The sequence below is a fragment of the Esox lucius genome, chromosome 4, assembly GCF_011004845.1.
Source record: "Esox lucius isolate fEsoLuc1 chromosome 4, fEsoLuc1.pri, whole genome shotgun sequence".
In the NCBI taxonomy this organism is placed as follows: domain Eukaryota; kingdom Metazoa; phylum Chordata; class Actinopteri; order Esociformes; family Esocidae; genus Esox; species Esox lucius.
In genome coordinates, this window is record NC_047572.1 from 5,695,269 (window position 1) to 5,716,260 (window position 20,992).

General features: G+C 41.0%; 1 protein-coding gene across 3 annotated transcripts in view; it reads left to right on the forward strand.

Moving 5' to 3' along the window:
* The window catches only part of enox2 (ecto-NOX disulfide-thiol exchanger 2), a 311,024-nt gene that overhangs the window by 227,168 nt on the left and 62,864 nt on the right, over positions 1–20,992 (forward strand). For all 3 annotated transcript variants that reach the window (XM_020044976.2, XM_010896791.5, XM_010896792.5), the window contains one exon: positions 11,821–11,952. In XM_020044976.2, coding sequence (XP_019900535.1) covers positions 11,821–11,952 — 132 coding nt within the window. The remainder of the gene's footprint in view (positions 1–11,820; positions 11,953–20,992) is intronic.

The window sequence follows — 20,992 nt, forward strand, 5'->3', positions numbered from 1 at the left end:
AAAAGGAAGGGTTAATCTACTCTGTCCTCCTAGTGAGCCCCTTCCTCCAGCAGTACATAGGATATTGATTATCATTACTAACCTTGCTGCTGCAAGAAATATTAGCCATACTGATAGATGTTCCTATCCCCTGTCCAAACCACTAGGTCAATAAAGATGGCAGAATGTCCTTTTCTGGATGGTCATACTGCCTCAGTATCACAGACACGTCAATATTGGAGCTTTTTCTCTATTGGGAGATTATGGTGACAGGAAAAAAATAACTTTATACATATGAGCTGGACTTTTAAACGCTAGACAGAAGAGGGGGCTTGATAGACAGAGAGCAGACATCTTGGAAAAAGGGTTTGTGAAACAGATTTTTCTCTAAAAAATGAATTCTTTTCTACATATTGGTCCCATTTTTTTTTTCTTTTATTCTTTACATTCTGGCACAAATTGCCAGTTCTGCTTCCGAACTGTCATGACCACAACATACAGTAAATTAGGTCAATTTCTTTGCACTGGCCAAGATGCTTCTCTATTATTAATATCAGTCAGTAAACCAGTATATTAGATCTCATATAGTGACATTTTATGTCAAAATTATATATTGTCCAATCTCATTCAAGAAGCAGCTTTCTCCTCTCTGTCATCTCTCTTTCTGTCTCTGTAACACTCTTTGTTCTCTCTGTTATCACTCTCTGGAATCAGATTTTCCTCTCTCCCCATCTTTTTGCCGCCTGTGTTTTCTGTAACTATGTCTGTCTTTCACATCCATATTCTGATTGGGATAGGTAAACAAACTCCTGTGACTGGTTTCTCTGCACAACAGTGGCTCCACTTGTTTAATAACGGATCCTTATAAGCGGATAGAAACGGTTGGTTGTTTACCAAAACTCACTCAGCCCTGAGAAGTCCTCAGCAAAAAGACTTCAAAGACAAAAATCACCAACTCAGTGTGGCTGAGCTTTCTTTTTTTCCCACTTCAGCTTCAAAGCTATGGTCTAAAATAGGAACTGAAACCCAGTTGCTTCTGTCAGTAATGTGGTCTCTGTCTTTCATTAGTTGTACTGTCTTCGCTATTGTATTAGCCGTCGCAAGGCACTCTAATGAAGTCAATTGTCTGCAACATTATTCTGAGTAACCTAGATGGCGTTTTACTACTCATCTCCTATATAGGCACAAAGTGTGAAATGATTCCTCGCTTTAATCACACAGCTCTTCAGAAGTGTTCCACTGGGTTAAGACTAAATGCTGATCTTAATCAAGCCACGGAATCATAAGGAAAGCTAATCAAGCTAATTAGGCAGTTAGCCTGTGCAAAGTAATCAACTGGAGTGCATGACAATGGGTTTTTTGATTTGGGTGCTCATTGCTCACGTCAACATCGTTATGCTGTCATCGAGTTCCGAGCAGCATCATTTGTCCGGTTTTGATTGAACAAACCTGTGCTGCATCATTTGCCTGGCTTGGAGTGAATAAACATTTGGATGATTCATTCCACTTTCCATTCCAAAGTAGCAGTAGAAAGATGTTTGATTGTTGTTAGGGTGAATTTAATCTCGAATACCCTGGAAAGATCTACTAGAGGCTTCTCTCCCGTGGCAGTAAATGCCCTGTGAAGAGAAATATGTTTACCTCATTGGCAATAACAGCAATTTAGGTTTTGTAAAAGCTGGATACAAATGTTTATCACATAACAGGAACCATTAGAAAACATCCATTAGAAAAAGAGGACTAATGTTCATTTGTGTATGCATTTGTAGGTTAATCTGAAAATGTTTTCTTCTAATTCAGTGATATCCAAATTGTAGTACAACTTTGTCTCACCGCACCAGTAACGTATGTGTGAGAGTCTAAGACTTGAACATTTCTCCTCTGAATTATGTACCAAGCTGTGCTGCTGCTTATCATGTTGCCCTGATTAAACTGAGAGTCAGCGTCACCAACGCGTTAGACTAAACACTGTGTAGACTGTTGCTCTCAGCTTACAGGCAGTCAACCAGTCACAAAGAGTAAGTCCCTCACAAAGTCCCAGTGTAGCTTGTTTCTCCTTCGAATCCTGCGCTGCCAAGTTGGGATGCTTCTTATGTTGCTGGCTTAAACAGGGAGTCAGCACAACCAACTCACTAGAGTAAACACTGTGTAGACCAGGGGTATTCAAACTCTTACCCTGCAACTGCCGGAGACTGATGGTTTTCTGTTCTACCTAAAAATAAGTCCCTGATCAGAGGGTTTTAATGAAGATATGCGGAACTGGCTTTGAGGTCCAGAGTTGTGTACCCTTGGGTGTAGACTGCTGTCCTCATCAGGGGCACACTAACAACCGTAAAGAGTCTGTCCACAACAAAGTCTTATCACTAGCCTGGGCTCTGCACTGCCAATTTGCACCACCCATTGGTCTCCCTGTCACTGCCTGCTTCGTCTTCAACCTCTCCCAGACCAAGTCAACAACACCAACCTGTTTCAGTTGGACCAGCATAAACGCCAAGACAACCTTCCTAAATTACATTTGTCCAGTAGCACTTGAAATGCTTTCTCAGGCCGTTCATGGCTGACATCATCACTGTCATCCTGGACATTCTGGACCCACATCAACAACACCTACCAAGCTCTTCAGTATGCACAGGGCCCTGGGACTTACATCCATCTCATCTGCAACTGGCTCCTTTCTGCCAGGCTTCCCCCAGATGGTGAGGGTAGGGAAGAACATCATCCGCAACTCAGTGATGCGTGCTTGGCCATCAGACTAATTTACCATATCTCTGCACATTATACCTGGTACTGCCCGTACAGACACTGTGTAATCTGAAACACTTCTCTCTCCTTCCCACCTTAGTCCTGTTGTTCCGATCTTTCAGCACAGGTCCCTCTTCCCTCTCACTCATACAGTACAGTTTCTTCATTCTCTTCATGTTTTCTTTTTAGCACATAGTTTTATCACCATGTGTTTGCCACCATGCCCTAATGTGAAAAGAAAACCTCCACCATCTAGTAGCGCAGCAGATAGACACAGTATTAGTTGCTGTTTTTCTTGGTGCACATATTGGTTGTTCCAATGTCCTTTTGTGTCTTTTTATTTTTGTACATTCCTATGTCAATATATTAAGTGCAATTGTTTCTTGTCTATTGTAGTTTGAACTTCTTTAACAGGAGGGCCTTTTGTTTGTTGAAGATGTGGGAGACCTACTGAAAGTTTCTCAAGGCTTAAAGGTGGAGACCTCTATAGCAGTGTTTCTTAATCCTGGTCATCAGGACCCAAAAGGGTGCAGGTTTTAGTTTTTGCCCAAGCACTCACACTCCTGATTCAAACTAAATGGCTTGATGACAGGTTGATGAAGTCAAGTGTGTAAGAGGTAGGCCAACATTTGGAACAGGTTTGTGAGTGCTATGGCAAAGACAAAAACGTGCACCTCTTTGGTTCCCAAGAAGCAGGATTAAGAAACACCACAGTCTCTCGGCAGGATCAGGCTTGGGGATTCTCCGGTGGAAAGAGTTTCTTAGGCTGCTTCTATCAGCTACTTTCTGTCTGAATTCTCCCTTTGCTGGCTCACAAATGAACACCTTAATCTGAGCTCCAAACTCCACTGTATATAAAACATGCGTGCATGCGTATGCCAATGTGTAGAGCATATCTCCATAGTTACATCTTATGAAATACAAATACAAGTAATGTAGTCTCTTCCTTACTTGGAGTCAATAACCTCAAATTGTTTTGTGTTCTCGGTAGAGGGAATCTCCACCACCATACAAACAGAAGCTTAGTGCAAAGACACAAAAACCTGCATCTACTAGATGGACAAAAACCCATCCATCCACTCCTACAAAGCAATTTGGCGACGCAAGCATTTTATTCTGCCCGGTACATGTTTTTCATGCATAATGATAGACTGACATCACTAGTCTGTGGATTGTGCTTTAATAAAAATGTCAGCCAATGTCTCCTACTATATTCTCATCCATGCTGTGAGTCTAAGGACCCAGAAACAATATTCAAAGGAAATCACAGTCATTTAATGTCATAGTTGTTTCCTTTGATATAAAGACATGCAGTGAAAATTAATTGGGTACTGCACCATTTCACCCACCAATTTTCAGTCCAACAAGGGCACTTTTATAGGCTATACTTATAGGCTATATGATAATTTTAGGTTGATGTAACCAATAATTATTTCTTACCAGGCACTGCATTTTTCTAACAAACTATCATTAAACCCAATTTGTATGTGCCTGATCCATGTTCCAATGAAAATTGCCTGAAATTTGCCATTAATTAAATCCTTTAATTAATGGCAAATTTGTTCTCTTTCACTTTCTCTCAGCAATGGGTCATTTATTTACTATAGGTATTTTTGAATGGGCATTTTGGTCAACGTTGTAAACTGAACCGAATATAAATAATGAAATATATATTATATTAAAAAAGAATGATGATATTTACTGTAGAAGTTAAGATTAAGCCTCCAAACTAATACATGTTAACCGTGTGATTCAATTACATTATTGACTATGCTGTTGAAATTGGCTACCGTATATAATGTGTGTATTTATGTACAGCTCTGGGAAAAATTAAGAGACCACTGCAAAAAAATCAGTTTCTCTGGTTTTACTATTCATAGGTATGTGTTTGAGTAAAATGAAAATGTTGTTTTATTATATAAACTACTGACCACATTACTCCCAAATAAAAAATATTGTAATTTTGAGTATTTATTTATAGAAAACAAATATGCATTGTTTTCAGACCTCAAATAATGCAAAGAAAAATTTAAAATCAACAACAAAATACTAATGTTTTCACTCAGGAAGAGTTCAGAAATCAGTATGTATTGGAATAACCCTGATTTTTAATCACAGCTTTCATGCGTCTTGGCATGCTCTCCACCTGTCTGTCACATTGCTGTTGGGTGACTTTATCCCACTCCTGGCACAAAAATTCAAGTAGCTCGGCTTTGTTTGACGGCTTGTGACCATCCATCTTCCTCTTGATCAAATTCCAGAGGTTTTCAATGGGGTTCAGGTCTGGAGATTGGGCTGGCCATGACAGGGTCTTGATCTGGTGGTCCTCCATCCATACCTTGATTGACCTGGCTGAGTGGTATGGAGCATTGTCCTGCTGGAAAAACCAATTCTCAGAGTTGGTAAACATTGTCAGAGCAGAAGGAAGCAGGTGTTCTTCCAGGATAACCTTGTACTTGGCTTTATTCATGCCTCCTTCACAAAGACAAATCTGCCTGATACCAGCCTGGCTGAAGCATCCCCAGATCATCACCAATCCTCCACCAAATGTCACAGTGGGTGTGAGACAACGTGGCTTGTAGGCCTCTCCAGGTCTCCATCTAACCCTTACACATTGTTGTCCCCATGTCTGTTGCTTGACCTTGTTCTTATGAACCGCCGTCTTTGAAATGTTCAGGATAGAAGCAACCTGACACTCACTGTATCCCTCTGCCAGTGAAGCCAGAATTAAACCCTTCTTTTCTTCACTCAAATATTTTCTTTTCAAGTCTTTTGTCATGCTGAATAGTTTTTTTTTAATTGAAATTACCTTTGAGGTACTATTGCACCGTTTTTGCCATCCAGCTGGTCCTATAGCAAGAGGATAGTGATGACCATAGAAGTGTTTTTTATAGTTTTCCTCGTTAATTTTGATTTTGTTCAGGTAATCACCTAATCAGTACCTCATTAAGTAAAATGAGGTGTGCATGTGTTGGAATTTAACAGACACTGAAATGGAATGGTTGCCATACATGTAGAGATGCTGATTTAAGAAAAAATTAGATTCCAAAGTTTTACAGACAAATTATAAATCCAAAATGTTGTAAGTCCTTATCATGTTATGCTATTTCTCACACACAAGAGCACATTACCAGTTTCTTGCCAATATTAGTCTACAGTGTCAAGATTCAAAACTGCCTTGAGGCTGATGACAATGTTACCACCTGTGCTGAAGCTCTGACACCCCTTTTTTCACTTTTTTTAAAGGCTGCATGTCTTTTATGAGACAGAATTTTGACATTGTTTAATAAGGCAATGGAGAATTATGGATTTTTTTCTTCATTTATCAAAATGTACTTGTAAATAACAAACTCCAATTGTAGAACCCAGCCTTAACAGAAAACTATTTTTTTTGGATTTTCTGATTTGTGACAGTAGTCACCTTTTGTCCTATTAAAATCAAAGTTTTAGTTTTAAACACATTATCCATCAAAAGCTAACATCCTTATAGCAAATCATCTACTTATGTGTTGCTTGAAGCACAACCATCAATGAAAACAGTCTTAAACATTAGGAATATTGGATGAGTCCAACAGCTCATTGATTTTCTTTTTTTCTCACCCGCAGTCTCAGATCTGGAGGATAGGAGGTCTGCTTTCCCTTTGCATCAGCACAGCAGCTGGTGCCTGAGACAGCAGGTGTACCATTGAATCACTATGATATAAATTATGGTCGATAGTGTCTGTTTTTCAGAATAGTGTAGCCACTATGTTAAATAGTATGTACAGTTCAATTATTAAATGATGTGCTGTCATTCAAATCCTGATCCAAACAGTGTTACATTATGATACATGTAATGATTATTTGTAGATAAGATACAAAATAATTAAATATAAAGAGGGTGAAACATGACCTCAGAAATAGATTCAAATTAATTTTTTTACATATATTTTCTGAATTGTTAGGATAATTTTCTCTCAGGAAATGTTGAAAGATACAATAATTTATTTCTGGAAAAGTGGTAGGTCAGATTTTAACCCACACTGCAGCAGTATACACTCACCTAAAGGATTATTAGGAACACCATACTAATACTGTGTTTGACCCCCTTTCGCCTTCAGAACTGCCTTAATTCTATGTGGCATTGATTCAACAAGGTGCTGAAGGCATTCTTTAGAAATGTTGGCCCATATTGATAGGATAGCATCTTGCAGTTGATGGAGATTTGTGGGATGCACATCCAGGGCACGAAGCTTCCGTTCCACCACATCCCAAAGATGCTCTATTGGGTTGAGATCTGGTGACTGTGGGGGACATTTCAGTACAGTGAACTCATTGTCATGTTCAAGAAACCAATTTGAAATGATTCGAGCTTTGTGACATGGTGCATTATCCTGCTGGAAGTAGCCATCAGAGGATGGGTACATGGTGGTCAAAAAGGGATGGACATGGTCAGAAACAATGCTCAGGTAGGCCGTGGCATTTAAACGATGCCCAATTAGCACTAAGGGGCCTAAAGTGTGCCAAGAAAACCTCCCCCACACCATTACACCACCACCACCAGCCTGCACAGTGGTAACAAAGCATGATGGATCCATGTTCTCATTCTGTTTATGCCAAATTCTGACTCTACCATCTGAATGTCTCAACAGAAATCGAGACTCATCAGACCAGGCAACATTCTTCCAGTCTTCAACTGTCCAATTTTGGTGAGCTGGTGCAAATTGTAGCCTCTTTTTCCTATTTGTAGTGGAGATGAGTGGTACCCGGTGGGGTCTTCTGCTGTTGTAGCCCATCCGCCTCAAGGTTGTGCGTGTTTTGGCTTCACAAATGCTTTGCTGCATACCTCGGTTGTAACGAGTGGTTATTTCAGTCAAAGTTGCTCTTCTATCAGCTTGAATCAGTCGGCCCATTCTCCTCTGACCTCTAGCATCAACAAGGCATTTTCGCCCACAGGACTTCCGCATACTGGATGTTTTTCCCTTTTCACACCATTCTTTGTACACCCTAGAAATGATTGTGCGTGAAAATCCCAGTAACTGAACAGATTGTGAAATACTCAGACCGGCCCGTCTGGCACCAACAACCATGCCACACTCAAAATTGCTTAAATCACCTTTCTTTCCCATTCTGACATTCAGTTTGGAGTTCAGGAGATTGTCTTGACCAGGACCACACCCTTAAATGCATTGAAGCAACTGCCATGTGATTGGTTGATTAGATAATTGCATTAATGAGAAATTGAACAGGTGTTCCTAATAATCCTTTAGGTGAGTGTATGTGCCCCATTTGTGGCAGCTAAGACCACGGGAACTCCCTAAGCCACAGGTTGACAGAACAATGTGCAAACATTCAGTAAATACAAATAAAAACAGACAGGAAAAAACATGAACTATGAAAAGAAGAACTTAAAAACAGGTTTGCCATACTGAGCCATAATTAATTTCGAAAATATCAAGGCATTTTTTCATTTGAAATGATAACTGTGTTAGGAAGGTGATCATATAATTTGGGTCGGTTATAATTTTTTTCAACACTTTGAAGATAATTGTGTATGCATTTGGAACAAATAACTGTTTAATGAGCCAAATGAGCCTCATTTTTATGTGAACAGAGCAAATAATTATTCTTATCAAAAAGGCACACTCACTCACCTTTCTCTCTCTATAATTCTGTCTTTCTATGTCTTATTTTATCTCTTTTCCTCTCTCCATCAGTTAGTGCCTTCATTCCCTTTCCTGGTTTTACGTGACCATCATAGTAATGAAGACCTTTCTTTGTTATAAGGCTGTAATAGTCCAGTTAGCAGTTAACACCATATCCGTTGTATACAAAATGTCCCTGAGCTTGTCTTGGGCAGCTTGGGGGGGGGGGGGCAGTGGGCCTCAAAACAACTTAATTTCCCATCAGCACCCTGGGGGAGCCATTATTGCAGCTCAAAGGCCAGTAAGCCTGAGGTCAGGCCTGTGGCAGGGCTTCCATCATAATGTTGGTGGCAGTTTTTCACCTAAAACCAAAATTCAGGGAAGAAAATCAAGCCAGGTCTCCATGAAAATGTATTCTATTAAATCTGAAATGACTTTATTGCTTTACAGAATTATGGATAGTTTCTGCAGATAATCATTATTCCTCACTAATCGTATTTCAGCCATGCAAGCTTTTATATAGCTTCAGACTTATGATAGATACTATTTCAGTACCATTGATTTTCTTCTACCTTATTTTGACCTTGAAGTGAATTTAGATTAATGTTGAAATGGCGCTCTTGCATTGAATCAGTCCATGCCTAATTTCAAACACTGAATTTTACATAAAAGGTAAAAGGGTACAACATATCTTTTAGCTCGGACACATACGGCACTACATGTGGTGACAGACGCGTGTTTACACTGAAGTTTCTGCTGGCTAGGCCAGTTGAGTTGGTGTGTGTGTGTGCTAGTGCCTCTCCACCGCTATTTGCTATTCAGAAGCACTCCCTCTGCTCTGTGTTGATGTGATTGAGTAGAGGGGAGCCAAGCTCTGCCATACCCAAGCTCTGCCCTCAAGGTCACTCTGTAAAGCCTTATAGCCCAGAGGGACAGTCCCCAGAGAAGGACAGAAGGATGCATTATTGGAAAGGGAGAGAAGGGACTGAGGGTGATGAACTGTGGACAGTCCCTCCTTGACATCTTATCATTACCTGTAGCCTAGTGGTTAGAGAATCTGACATGTGTCTAAAAAGTTGGTAGGTCGAATATCAAGCAAGCAATGTGTCCCTAAGCAAAGCAATTAACCCTAATTGCTCCCCAGGTCATTGTTGTAAATGAGTATATGTTCTCAGTCAGTTTTCCTGGTGATATATGGGTAAATGAAATAAAATAACAGCCCACGAGAAGAGCAAGGCTAACTTTGACCATGACTATGCTTTTAGCCTTTCGCCCATTTGGAGGAGCTTTCAATTACAGCTGTGGGATGGATGTGAAACTTGTAAAATGGCTACGAAAGTCAACCTTGTAAGAGGATTGAACTTAACACATTCTTCCAAAGTTTAGCTAGGAACTGGATGTATCTATCTTATCTGAGATAATGAATGTTTGAGAAAACTGAACACAGGTGATCACCGGTTCTAAACTGAACATTTGGTTTTGTCACCATGCTGCTGGCATCTCTTTCTGGTTTGTTTTATCTGGTTATTGAGTCAGTTTGTTTTGGCTGGTCAGCGGAGCTAGACAGTTAACTAAACTGCTAAAAAAGCTTGCAGCATTTCTATCCACTATGGTGCAACATGCTGTAACTCTGTGGAGCAGAGTAGCAACTATTTTTGCTTTGTCTTTTTAGTTAATCTCAATGTACTAAAACAACAAGCATACTGTAGTTGGACAAGGCTATCTTCATGTACCCATGATGACTATCACAAATATTCACTATTTCTCAGTGGGAAAATGGTTTGACTAAAATGACACTGTCACTGCATCCATTGTATGCATATTCTAAAAGCCTTGTCCCACTACATTAGACTGATACATTTAAAACAGTGCGACAAAAATAGCTTCCAAAATGAACACTTCTGTGGACCCCCTAATTGCAGTTGCTTTGTAATTGTTTAACAAGCCTCTGAGGATCTTGTTGGAAATGTTTACATTGGAAGGTTTTAACTGCCTTTGCCATGGCAACGGAAGGATGTAAGTGTATCAGTGATGCAAAGGACACAGAACCACATTAGTCCTTTATTATGCTGGTGCAAATAATCAACCTTCAATTCAAGTGATTGGACTGGGCAGTCCAAACTCGAACACACACACACACATATACATACTTACACCCACCCACACACACACACACACACAGACACACACACACACATATACATACTTACACACACACACACAATGCACTAGTAGACCCCAAGAAGAGAGGCATCTGCTTCAGCAAAAGCTAATGGGGATCCAAATAAATTAACAAAACAAACACACACACAGCATTAGTCTTAGCCGGCCCAGTGGGCACCTGACACCTTGGTGGAGGCCTTAGAGATTTGAATTGTGGTTCTCAGCCCTGCTTCTCATTAGCGCCCACGGTTTGTATTGGCATGATGAGTCAGGACAGAAGTTCAGACCCACAGCCAGCTGTCACAGTTTACACCGTCTGTAAAAGAACAGCAATAAGACCCATGTAGGGTTGTGAAATGGTTTGGTTCAGGAGAATACCGTGGGATTGAACGTGTGATGGGTGGTTGTTTACTTTGCTTTGGGCTGAATTAGACATTACACTTGGCAGATTACCAGATCGCCAGGGGCTGCATGTGAATTGATGGGTGTTAGTTTGTGCTGTAGCAGTTGGCCCTGCGTGTTTTAGTTTCAGAAGCCCGTATGTCATCGAAACGCCCTTCAGTGTAAAGAATTTTGTTATTACTACAGCTGTAATGTTTTGCTTGCCAGAGCGTTACGCTGATCTCTAATTGACTGTCACAGGCTAATACAACTTAACTTTTCTGTCGCTGTACATTTTATTGGGTTGATTATCACTGGGGAGTGTGCTTTTGTGATTATGGTGTGTGTGTGTGTGTGTGTGTGTGCACGTACATGTGTTACTAAACATATATTGTAGCCCAAGATACATGTTGATCGTCTTGGGTTTAAGGTGGAAGTTAATTTTAGGAAACTATGATTCTTTGTTTGAATACATTAAGTCCCTATAAATGTCCTATAAATGTCCAAGTATAGTGAAATCAACATTTGTGTGTATTCAAAACCGAACTGTGCTTGTGTGTCGGTTAGGGAAGAGGAGAAGCATTTTCAGGAAGCCCTCTCTCAGTCGAGGTCAGGGGTGAGAGACAGAGGAAGTTATTCCATGAGAGGAATGAATGCTGATGAACCTCTGAATAGAATGTAGAAGGCTCCACCACTGGCCAGATGGCCTCCCCTCTCCACTCTTGAGGGAACAAAGAACTTAAAGTATTCCTCTCTGCTTTTGCCAACCTGGAATGAAGAAGATATATACATTTAATTTCTAACACTTCACAGGGTTAAGCAATTAAATAGGAAATGTGAGGGAATCCAAGAATGCAGGCAATAGCAAATGAAGAACATATTGTATCACATTTTGACACTCTTTCTATTTCTTCCTTGCTTCTCTTTGCAGAAGGAATTCGTAACATGCCCATGGATTCCAGCCCCATGACGATGCCCATGTCAGACCCCAACGCCTGGGCCACGGCCATGAACAACCTGGGAATGGGTCCCATAGGAATGAGCGGACAGCCCCTCATGTCAGGTACAGTCACTGTAGTTCTATCCCTAAGCTTTCCTTCACAATAGATCTCTAGCTGGATGGGCTCCACTTCCGAGGACATAAAACAAAACCCTTATATATATGTCTGGTATGTGGGCAACTCGGACCAAAGTTGGAAAAATTCACTTAATTTCAAAGAGAAACCATGTGCTGTCACTGGCCCAGGCGGTTGTCCCAACGTGCTTCTCGACCGCAACCATTGTGCCAGTGCTGAAGCAGTTGACCACGTCTAGCCTGAATGACTTCTGACTGGTGCACTTACCCCCACAATTATGAAGTGCTTCAAAAGACTAGTTCTGGCCCACCTTAAGTCCTGCCTTCCCCCAACACTGGATCCCTACCAGTTTCCTTACGAGTCGAACAGGTCTACAGAGGACGCCATCTCCACAGCTCTACACTCTGCCCTGACCCACCTGGACAAACCCAACACGTATGAGAGAATGTTATTCATAGACTTCAGCTCAGCATTCAACATGGTCATCCCCTCTAGGCTGCTCAATAAACTCCATCACCTGGGGATCAGCCCCTCTCTCTGCATCTGAATTTTGGACTTCTTAACCAACAGACCCCAGTCTGTCAGTTTAGACAACCTCACCTCCTACATGCTGATCCTGAACACTGGTGTTCCACAAGGCTGCGTGCTGAGCCTTCTCCTCTACTCACTCTTCACCCACGACTGCGTTCCAACACCATCGTCAAGTTTGTAGACGAAATTATGGAGGTAGGCCAGACGAAATCATGGTGGTCAAGCGCCTGGCGGCATGGTGCGCTGACAACAACCTGGCCCTTAACGCAAAGAAAACCATGGAGCTCATTGTGGATTACAGGATATCTAAAGGCTGCAGTCACGCCCCAGTCCTCATCGATGGTACTGAGATGGAGCATGTGTCCAGCTTCAAATTCCTGGGTGTCCACATCTCAGAGTACCTGTTCTGGACCCTCAACACCTCAGCCTAGGTCTACTTTTTGAGGAGGCTGATGAAAGCCCGCCTGTGAACTTCTAGCGCTGCACAATCGAGAGCACTCTGACAAACTGCGCCAGTGTGGTTTAGCGGTTGCTCCATAGCTGACCAGAAGGCACTGCAACGGGGGGGTGAAAACTACCCAGCACATCACTGGTGCCTTGCTTCCTGCCATCGCCGACCTCCTCCTTCCATCAGGCAGGCAGTACAGGTCTCTTCGGTCCCGCACCAGCAGGCTCAGGAACAGTTTCTTCCCATCTTCTGTAACCCTACTGAACTCTGTGACCAATCACATACTACACCCCCGGCCTCTCTGGGACCTTGTTGCACTACTCCCTTGAACTACTCTGACACTGCCTTGCTATGCCTGATATTGGACGTTTTTAGTTGTTAAAGGTACATGTCTACCTCAGGAATCTCACGGCTGCTATCCCTGCATTTCAGTTGCACACCTTGTACATTCAATTTGCCATTGTGCCTGCATTTTTACAGTTGTTACACACGCACATTTAGAATTGCCATTGTGCCTACATTTTTACAGTTGTTACACACGCATGTCAACCTCGGATCCTCATTGCTGCTATCTCTGCATCTCGGGGGCACATGCTACATTAATACATCACTCGTTTGTACATCTTGAATCCCATTTTGAAATTGCCATTTGTACCCGAACAACTATTATCTATATATACTATATACTATATTTTGGAGGAAATACATTTGTACCACCATATGTGAGAAACGTCATGACTTCTAGATGATATAGAGTAGGTGGCTCAAAGTCTCAAACAAGGCTTTTCGTTCAGTCTAATTTCATGGCTTTTAAAAAGGGCTCATCTAATGACACCCAGAGTTCATTTTGAAGGAGAGATGTTCAGGAAGTAATATAGATTAAATGTATTTGTATTGGGTTTTGTCTGCATGTTCCACAGTGTCGCACAGCACGGTTGAGATCGAGCTTGGGACAGGCAATGTAACATCCATACATTTTTCAGGATTTTTTTTCTACAGCATCCGTTTTACATGGGATCATCCTGATTTGTTCTCCCTATAGCCTTTCATCAAGGTTTAATTGCTGTTTATCTTTTATTGTCAGTATCCTTTTCATGTTAGATTGGCTTTCAAGTATTCACCTCCTTGGAGTTTTCCCAATTTTTTTGGTAAAATGTATTTAATTAGGAGTTTATAACACTGATCAATGCAAATGTATATACACTTTATAGAAAATATATGGTACCTTTGGCAGCAATTACAGCCATGAGTTTATTTAGATACGTTTCTTATCGGCTTTACAGATGTGGACACAACAATTTTTGCCCTTCTTTGCAAAATTGCTCGAGCTCTGTCAAGTTAAATGGGGATTTTTGGTGAACAGCAATTTTCAACTATTTTCGCCTATTCTCAATTTATTTGAGATCCGGGCTTTGACTGGGCCGCTCCAAGACATTTACTATTTGTTTTAAAGCCACTCCAGTGTGGCTTTGGCTGTTTTTTTGTCTTGCTGAAAGATGAATCATCTTGAGTCTCGTGTGTCTTTCAAATTTAAGATTAGAATCGATTCAAGTAGAGTACAACAAAATGTAGTTTGTGTCTAACCAGAAATGCAAATAGAGGAGGCATTAAGTATAAATTATATTTATGTACAAGTGGAATTTATGAATGTTCAATTAATGCCAACGCATTACATATGGTATTTCAAATTGTGCAATGAAAGCAAATAGAAGAGGGCAGAAAATTTACAAGTATTAAGTATAATGTATGTAAAAGTGGGATAAATGCAAAAAAGTGGCAATTCTTAGTGGCATTCTGAATCTGCAATCAAGGCAAATTTAAGGAGTAGGGTAGCATGGGCAACTGAAATGCAGTGATAGCAGCAATGAGGTTCCCACAGTAGACATGTCTATGTAACGATTGAGAATGCAAGTACAGTGGAAGTTCTGAATGTGCAATGAAGGCAGTTTTAAGGGGCAAGTCAGCATGTGCAAATGAAATACAGGAATAACAGAAATGGCACGTACCTGTAGACAACTAAAAACTTCCTTTTCAGACTTTAGTGAGAGTCCAGTAGTATGAAGACTGAGTTCAGCAGGGTTACAGCAGAAGGAAATAAACTGTTCCTGAGCCTGCTTGTGCGAGAAAAGAGAAACCTGTATCGACTGCCTGATGGAAGGAGGGCAAACAGTTTGTGGCATGGATGGGAATGGTCCCTGGTACAGACACCGCTTGCGCTGAATGTCTACAATGTTTGGGAGCTGGGTACCTGTGATGTGCTAGGCGGTTTTCACCACATGTTGCAGGGCCTTCCGGTCAGCTACAGAGCATCCGCCAAACCACAAACCACACTGTGGCGCAGTTAGTCAGGATGCTCTCAATTGTGCAGCAGTAAATGTTCACAAGGACCTTCATCAGCCTCCTCAAGAAGTACAGTCACTGCGTCGCCTTTTTTACCAGGGCTGAGGCCAGGAGAGGTCCTCGGAGATGTGGACACCCAGGAATTTGAAGCTGGACACAGGCTCCAACTCAGTGCCATCAATGAGAACTGGGGCATTACTGCAGCCTTTAGATTTCCTGTAATCCACAATGAGCTCCTTGGTTTTCTTTGCATCGAGGGCCAAGTTGTTTTCAGTGTACTAGGGTACTTGACCTCCTCCTTGTAGGCTGACTCGTCATTGTCACTAACCAGGCCTACTGGTGTTTCTGTCTGAACTGTAATTAGCTGCGTTTTTAGACAGTATTATATCTATCAAAATAAGTTATATGCATTTTTATTTCCTACACATTTTTCTAATATATTTTCTTATTCTTAGACAATGTTTTTTTTACAATTTGTATGTCATTGGGTTAGACTATACACTCTACAGTACTATAGACACTAAGATGTTTTATTTTGTTGTTCCATTCAGTGAGACACTAAAGTTATAGCGTGCAAATGTTACGTTAATTGTGCCTGTTACATACACTATACTTGGTCTGTTTTTTCTCATCAGATCTTCAAAATTAAAGGAACAATTAAAATGAGTTTCTAAAATAACATACAGGGATTAACACTCTTTCATTGTGAACCCCTAAGAAATACTCCAAGAAGGTCAAATGTTTTGCACCTTGTTTAAAACTGACAATGAAAACAACAACACTTGATCCTTATAGACCTGGACCATCTAACCATAACTAAATGTCTTCATCTGTGTCATTTAGTTGTTCATCTACCTTACCTTCTAATCTAATCCTAAACATACCAATCTATATTAGTTTGCCATTTGTTATTTATTTAATGTATGTGAACATGCCACCTTGATATTTCCCTCATCTGGAGCACAATTCTCATTTTCTGCACATCTACATTTGCCTAACACATCAGGCCTTGACCATCTTAGCGCAGATATGTGAATGGGAGCTATGGTATGAGGGTATACATTTTTAACATGGGTGTTATTATAGGACTTGCTGTCTGCCTGGTGCCGAGGGGCTTTAGTGAAACCTGGCTTGCATCTCTCCTTGTGGACTACAAATATCTATGAAAAAACACCCACATTCTCATTGAAGTGCTGTACTTTGTCTGGAGCTGTGTCAACTCTGATTTTATTCCATCCATTTTTACCCGGTTCATCTAAGGTCAGCTATGTTAAGTGGTATGTGGGTAGAAATGATGACAGGGCTTGTTTTCTGGATTTTGGTGCTTGTACATTGACGAGCTACAGGGACCTTTGAGGATCACGTCTGGCTCCATTGTTGACAAGGAGTTTTTGTTCATTTGGTGCCGTACGTTGACAAAAGCCACAGGGACCTTTTTGAGGTTCATGTCTGTCTCTGTGGCTGACAAAGAGGTTTTCGTTGATTTGGTGCCTGGATGTCGAGAAAATGCTAGCGACTTACAGGCCTTTTCTCTGACAAGGGGGAGTGTATTATTTAGTGTCTATGCAGTTTCAGCATCTAAGAGGTGTCTGTCAGCGTGGCCTCAGACTGGAGTCTTATGGATCCTGCAGCCTGGCTCCCGTTTGCCGACGTCAGCCATTTTCTTGTGTCTCCATTAAAAACGGACATTCTGCACTGAGTCAGCTAGATGGAGTTATGAGCTTATAGTCAGTCTGCGGACTTGAGATTTATACCGCTCAGTTTATGGCAGGGTGGTAGGAGCTTTGGCACAGTCACCCTCCTTTCAGTAAAACGCACATGCGGCACAAGCTCTTCATATCCTCCATGGACAACAGTCCTTCATTGAACATTTCGGAGTTACATGTACACTGTGTTATGAAGCCTTTACAGATGCTCCATATGATGTGTCTGTCCCGCAAATGAAACGAAAAGGGCAGTCTCATATGTCATCATGTGTCAAGTGACGTTACTACGGCTGAGCCCGCAGATCTCTCATCATCCCATGCCGCCAAGTCCGGTGAACCGCAGAGACGTGTCATTGAACTGCCCTTCGGGTAGAGGGAGACAGCGAGAACCAGCACTCCGTCTAGACCGATAACGTTCTGTCAGGGTTTGTTCGATGTTCTGGAATTGAGAGGTCAGGACAAATGAAACATAATAAGACGCTGCACCTCCAGTGTTTATCATTTGTTCCATATCATTAGAAGCGCAAGGGGGGTGGGTTTATCACTTGAAAGTTTTTGATTTACTGTTTCCCCCATCTGTCGATTATTATTCCTGCAGCTACAGTACGTCTTTTTTGGATCCTTTTTAGAATTCCTGGGGGGGGCGGTTCTTTGCAATGGAGCGGCTGTCAGTGCTTTCACAATCATTGGAGGAATCTCTCCTTTCAAATGCTTCAGCTGCATAGGTTTTTCAAAAATATCCACCATCATTGACATGGGTATGACTGCAGCCAGGCTGTGTAGTATTGCCAGGGATGTTTCGTTGTGAGGGTATCTGCACAGCTAAAATCCTCTGCAGGAATTAGGCTACCTGGAAAAACAGCTGGTCCATATTGTTTTCTCTCTCTGTCTTTCACACCACCCCTCTCTCCTCTGAGGTCCAAATGATCTAACAGCTTTATTGCTGTCATGTCTATACTGAGTCAGCCCTCTGCTCCCCTGCTGTAAAAACACTCCAGCCATACTACCAAGCCATAACAAATAATGTTCATCTGGCTCTAACTACTTAATTATACAGTGACAGTCTTTCATAAATTATACATGCAGTATCTTTCATATTGTTTTGAAGGTTTTCCACCAGTCCAATCAAAACAAACCATTCTCAATGTCTGCCTTTTTGAGTAAACTAAAAAGTAGTGAAACTGTACTTTCATACTCATTAATAAGTGAGAAATGTACCCAAGCCGAGGTTGTCAAATAACTGCACCCTCAGAGAATTATGAGGAGCCAGAATATGCAGTACTGAACCATTTACGATACTGAACTCAATCTATAATTTGGCACCCCCCATGCAAAAAATCGTCGTATCTATGAGACACATCTCAACTGCTGAATCGCATAGTGTCCAGGATAGCTTGATTAACCGTTTAAGGGCACCCTGCTATTTTCATTAAAAGGTGATTGGAACCCAAAAATATGGCATTGTTAAGTGCATGGAGCACAAGAGACCAGGTTAATATAACTTCAAGAACACATTTCTGTCCATCAGAAGTCTGTCTGATGTCTTAGTGTTTTTTTGTGCGTAAGAGCTTTCATTCTTTAGCTCTGACCTGTCAAAGTGTAATTTCTGCCATCCATAAACACATAATTGAAGTTTAGAGTGGACTGGTGGTTAATTAGGCAACAAGGCACAAGGGTGTGTAGTATATGGCCATTATACCAATGCTAGGAGCTGGTTGAAGCACTTAGCCATACAATACATAACTCCTTTACAACATTTCACTTTACCTATATCCAGGAAACCACATATTCAAGTTCAAGTTCAAGTTACTTTATTTATACCCGAAGGTAGATTTTGTTTGCAGTAGAGTCCTCACACATATCACACATCATATAAATCATCAACAAGAATACAAAAAAGAAAAAAGAAAAAGAGAAAAAAGAAAAAGTTCTTACTGGTCCAGAATAAAATAAATACATAGGCTACATAGAATAAAGTTAGTGACAGTAGAGTCCACATACTCAAGTATGAAGTAAAATGCATAAAAACTAAGACCACAATGAAACTAGAGTTTATTTCTAAAACTAATGGCTGCAGGGACGAAACTGTTTTTGTGTCTTTTTGTTCTACACCTGGGGACTATGAACCTACGCCCAGAGGGTAGAAGCTGGAACTCTGTGTGCAATGGATGAGAATTATCATTTAAAATCGAGCTAGTTATTCGGTGTAGCTGTTTTATGTACAAGGTCTCCACATTAAGCTGGGGATCACCTATCAGCCGGCTGGACCACTTTACTAATTTATTGAGCGAATTTTTATTTTTCAAGGTGAGATTCCCAAACCAGGCTGCTAGCGCAAAAGATAAAATTGACTCGATGAAGGCATGATAAAAAAGGGTCATGATGGACTTATCAATGTGAAATTGATTCAGTTTCCTCAAACAGAACAAACGTTGATGCCCCTTTTTACAAATTTGTTCACAGTTGGTACCAAATGTAAATATTGTATAACTGTGCCCATGAAATACTGGACAGTGCTGCAAGCTGTCTTGGCCGCTCCTTGTGAGTGTGAATTGGCACCGTATAGCAGTATGTTTGGTTCTGCTTAACAACTTGAACCTAGCACATTTGTACAAAGGCAACTCCAGTTATTAAATGGGGGATAAACTTTTTCATTCAGTATAATTTTATTATTGAATAATGAACTATTGTTTTTTATTATTATGATTCCTAAAACGAATGTCTAAAGAATGCCTTTAGTTAAAAATGTTTGCTGTAAAGTTGACACAAGCCAATATTATTGATTTGTGGAGGGAGTGTATTTAACAGTGAGTTGAAATCATGAAATCATTTTTTTTCCTGAATTGCAAATTAACAAAGAATAACGTTTTGTGAAACCCATTGTTTTCCTCTCTTTCACAGAGAATTATTTTGGGTACTGTCCATTTGTATTAATAGGGTCACATCATATGGTTCTGGGAAGCCCATTACTGCAATTATTAAGATCGTCTTTTGTTTTTCCAGACATGAAGTGGACTGTGGAACTTTGATTGATGGAACTTTTGTGTATTTCTGTGAATTCCAAACCAGCCCCTCGGCCCTACGTACTTGATTTGTGTGCCATTCATTGTCACATGTTGCTGAATAATCTCTGAATAAGTGGTAGGCGTCTGTTTGGGATTCAGCATTCATTTGACAAACCAGAAGACATTTCAACAGGTCACTGACACCAACCCCTGAGATTGCAGTGCATTCTTCGCTAGTGATTTGCTGGAAGTTGGAGAATTTGTCACGTTTTCACCTCCTCCCACACTCCATCCATGCACACGAACTGTCTGCCATTCGGCACATTTCTTGACCATTTCCTTGGTTTAAAAATGTGCATTAAATTTTTCCAGCAGGCCTATTTTTTGTTTGTAGATTGTATTTTTTAAGCGAAGTTGTACATGTAATGGATACATTTGACATTGTACACCGATCAGCCATAATATTATGACCACCTGCCTCATATTATGTAGGTCCCCCTTTTGCTGCTAAAACAGCCCTGATCCGTCGATACTCTACTAGACCTCTGAGGGTGTGCTGTGGTATCTGGCACCAAGACGTTAGCAGCAGATCCTTTCAGTCCTGTAAGTTGCAAGGTGTGGCCTCCATGGATCGGACCTGTTTGTCCAGTACATCCCACAGATGTTTGAGTGGATTGAGATCTGGGAAATTTGGAGTACATGTCAATACCTTGAACTTGTTATTGTGTTCCTCAAACCATTCCTGAATAATTTTTGCTTTGTGGCAGGGCGCATTGTCCTAATAAAAGAGGCCAATGCCATCAGGGAAAACCTTTGTCATGGAAGGGTGCACATGGTCTGTAACAATGCTAATGTAGGATGTAAGTTCATGTAAAATCCACATGAACGGTAGGACCCAAGGTTTCCCATCAGAACATTGCCCAAAGCATCATACTACCTCTGCCGGCATGCCTACTTCTCATAGTGCATCCTGGTGCCATGTGTTCTCCAGGTAAAG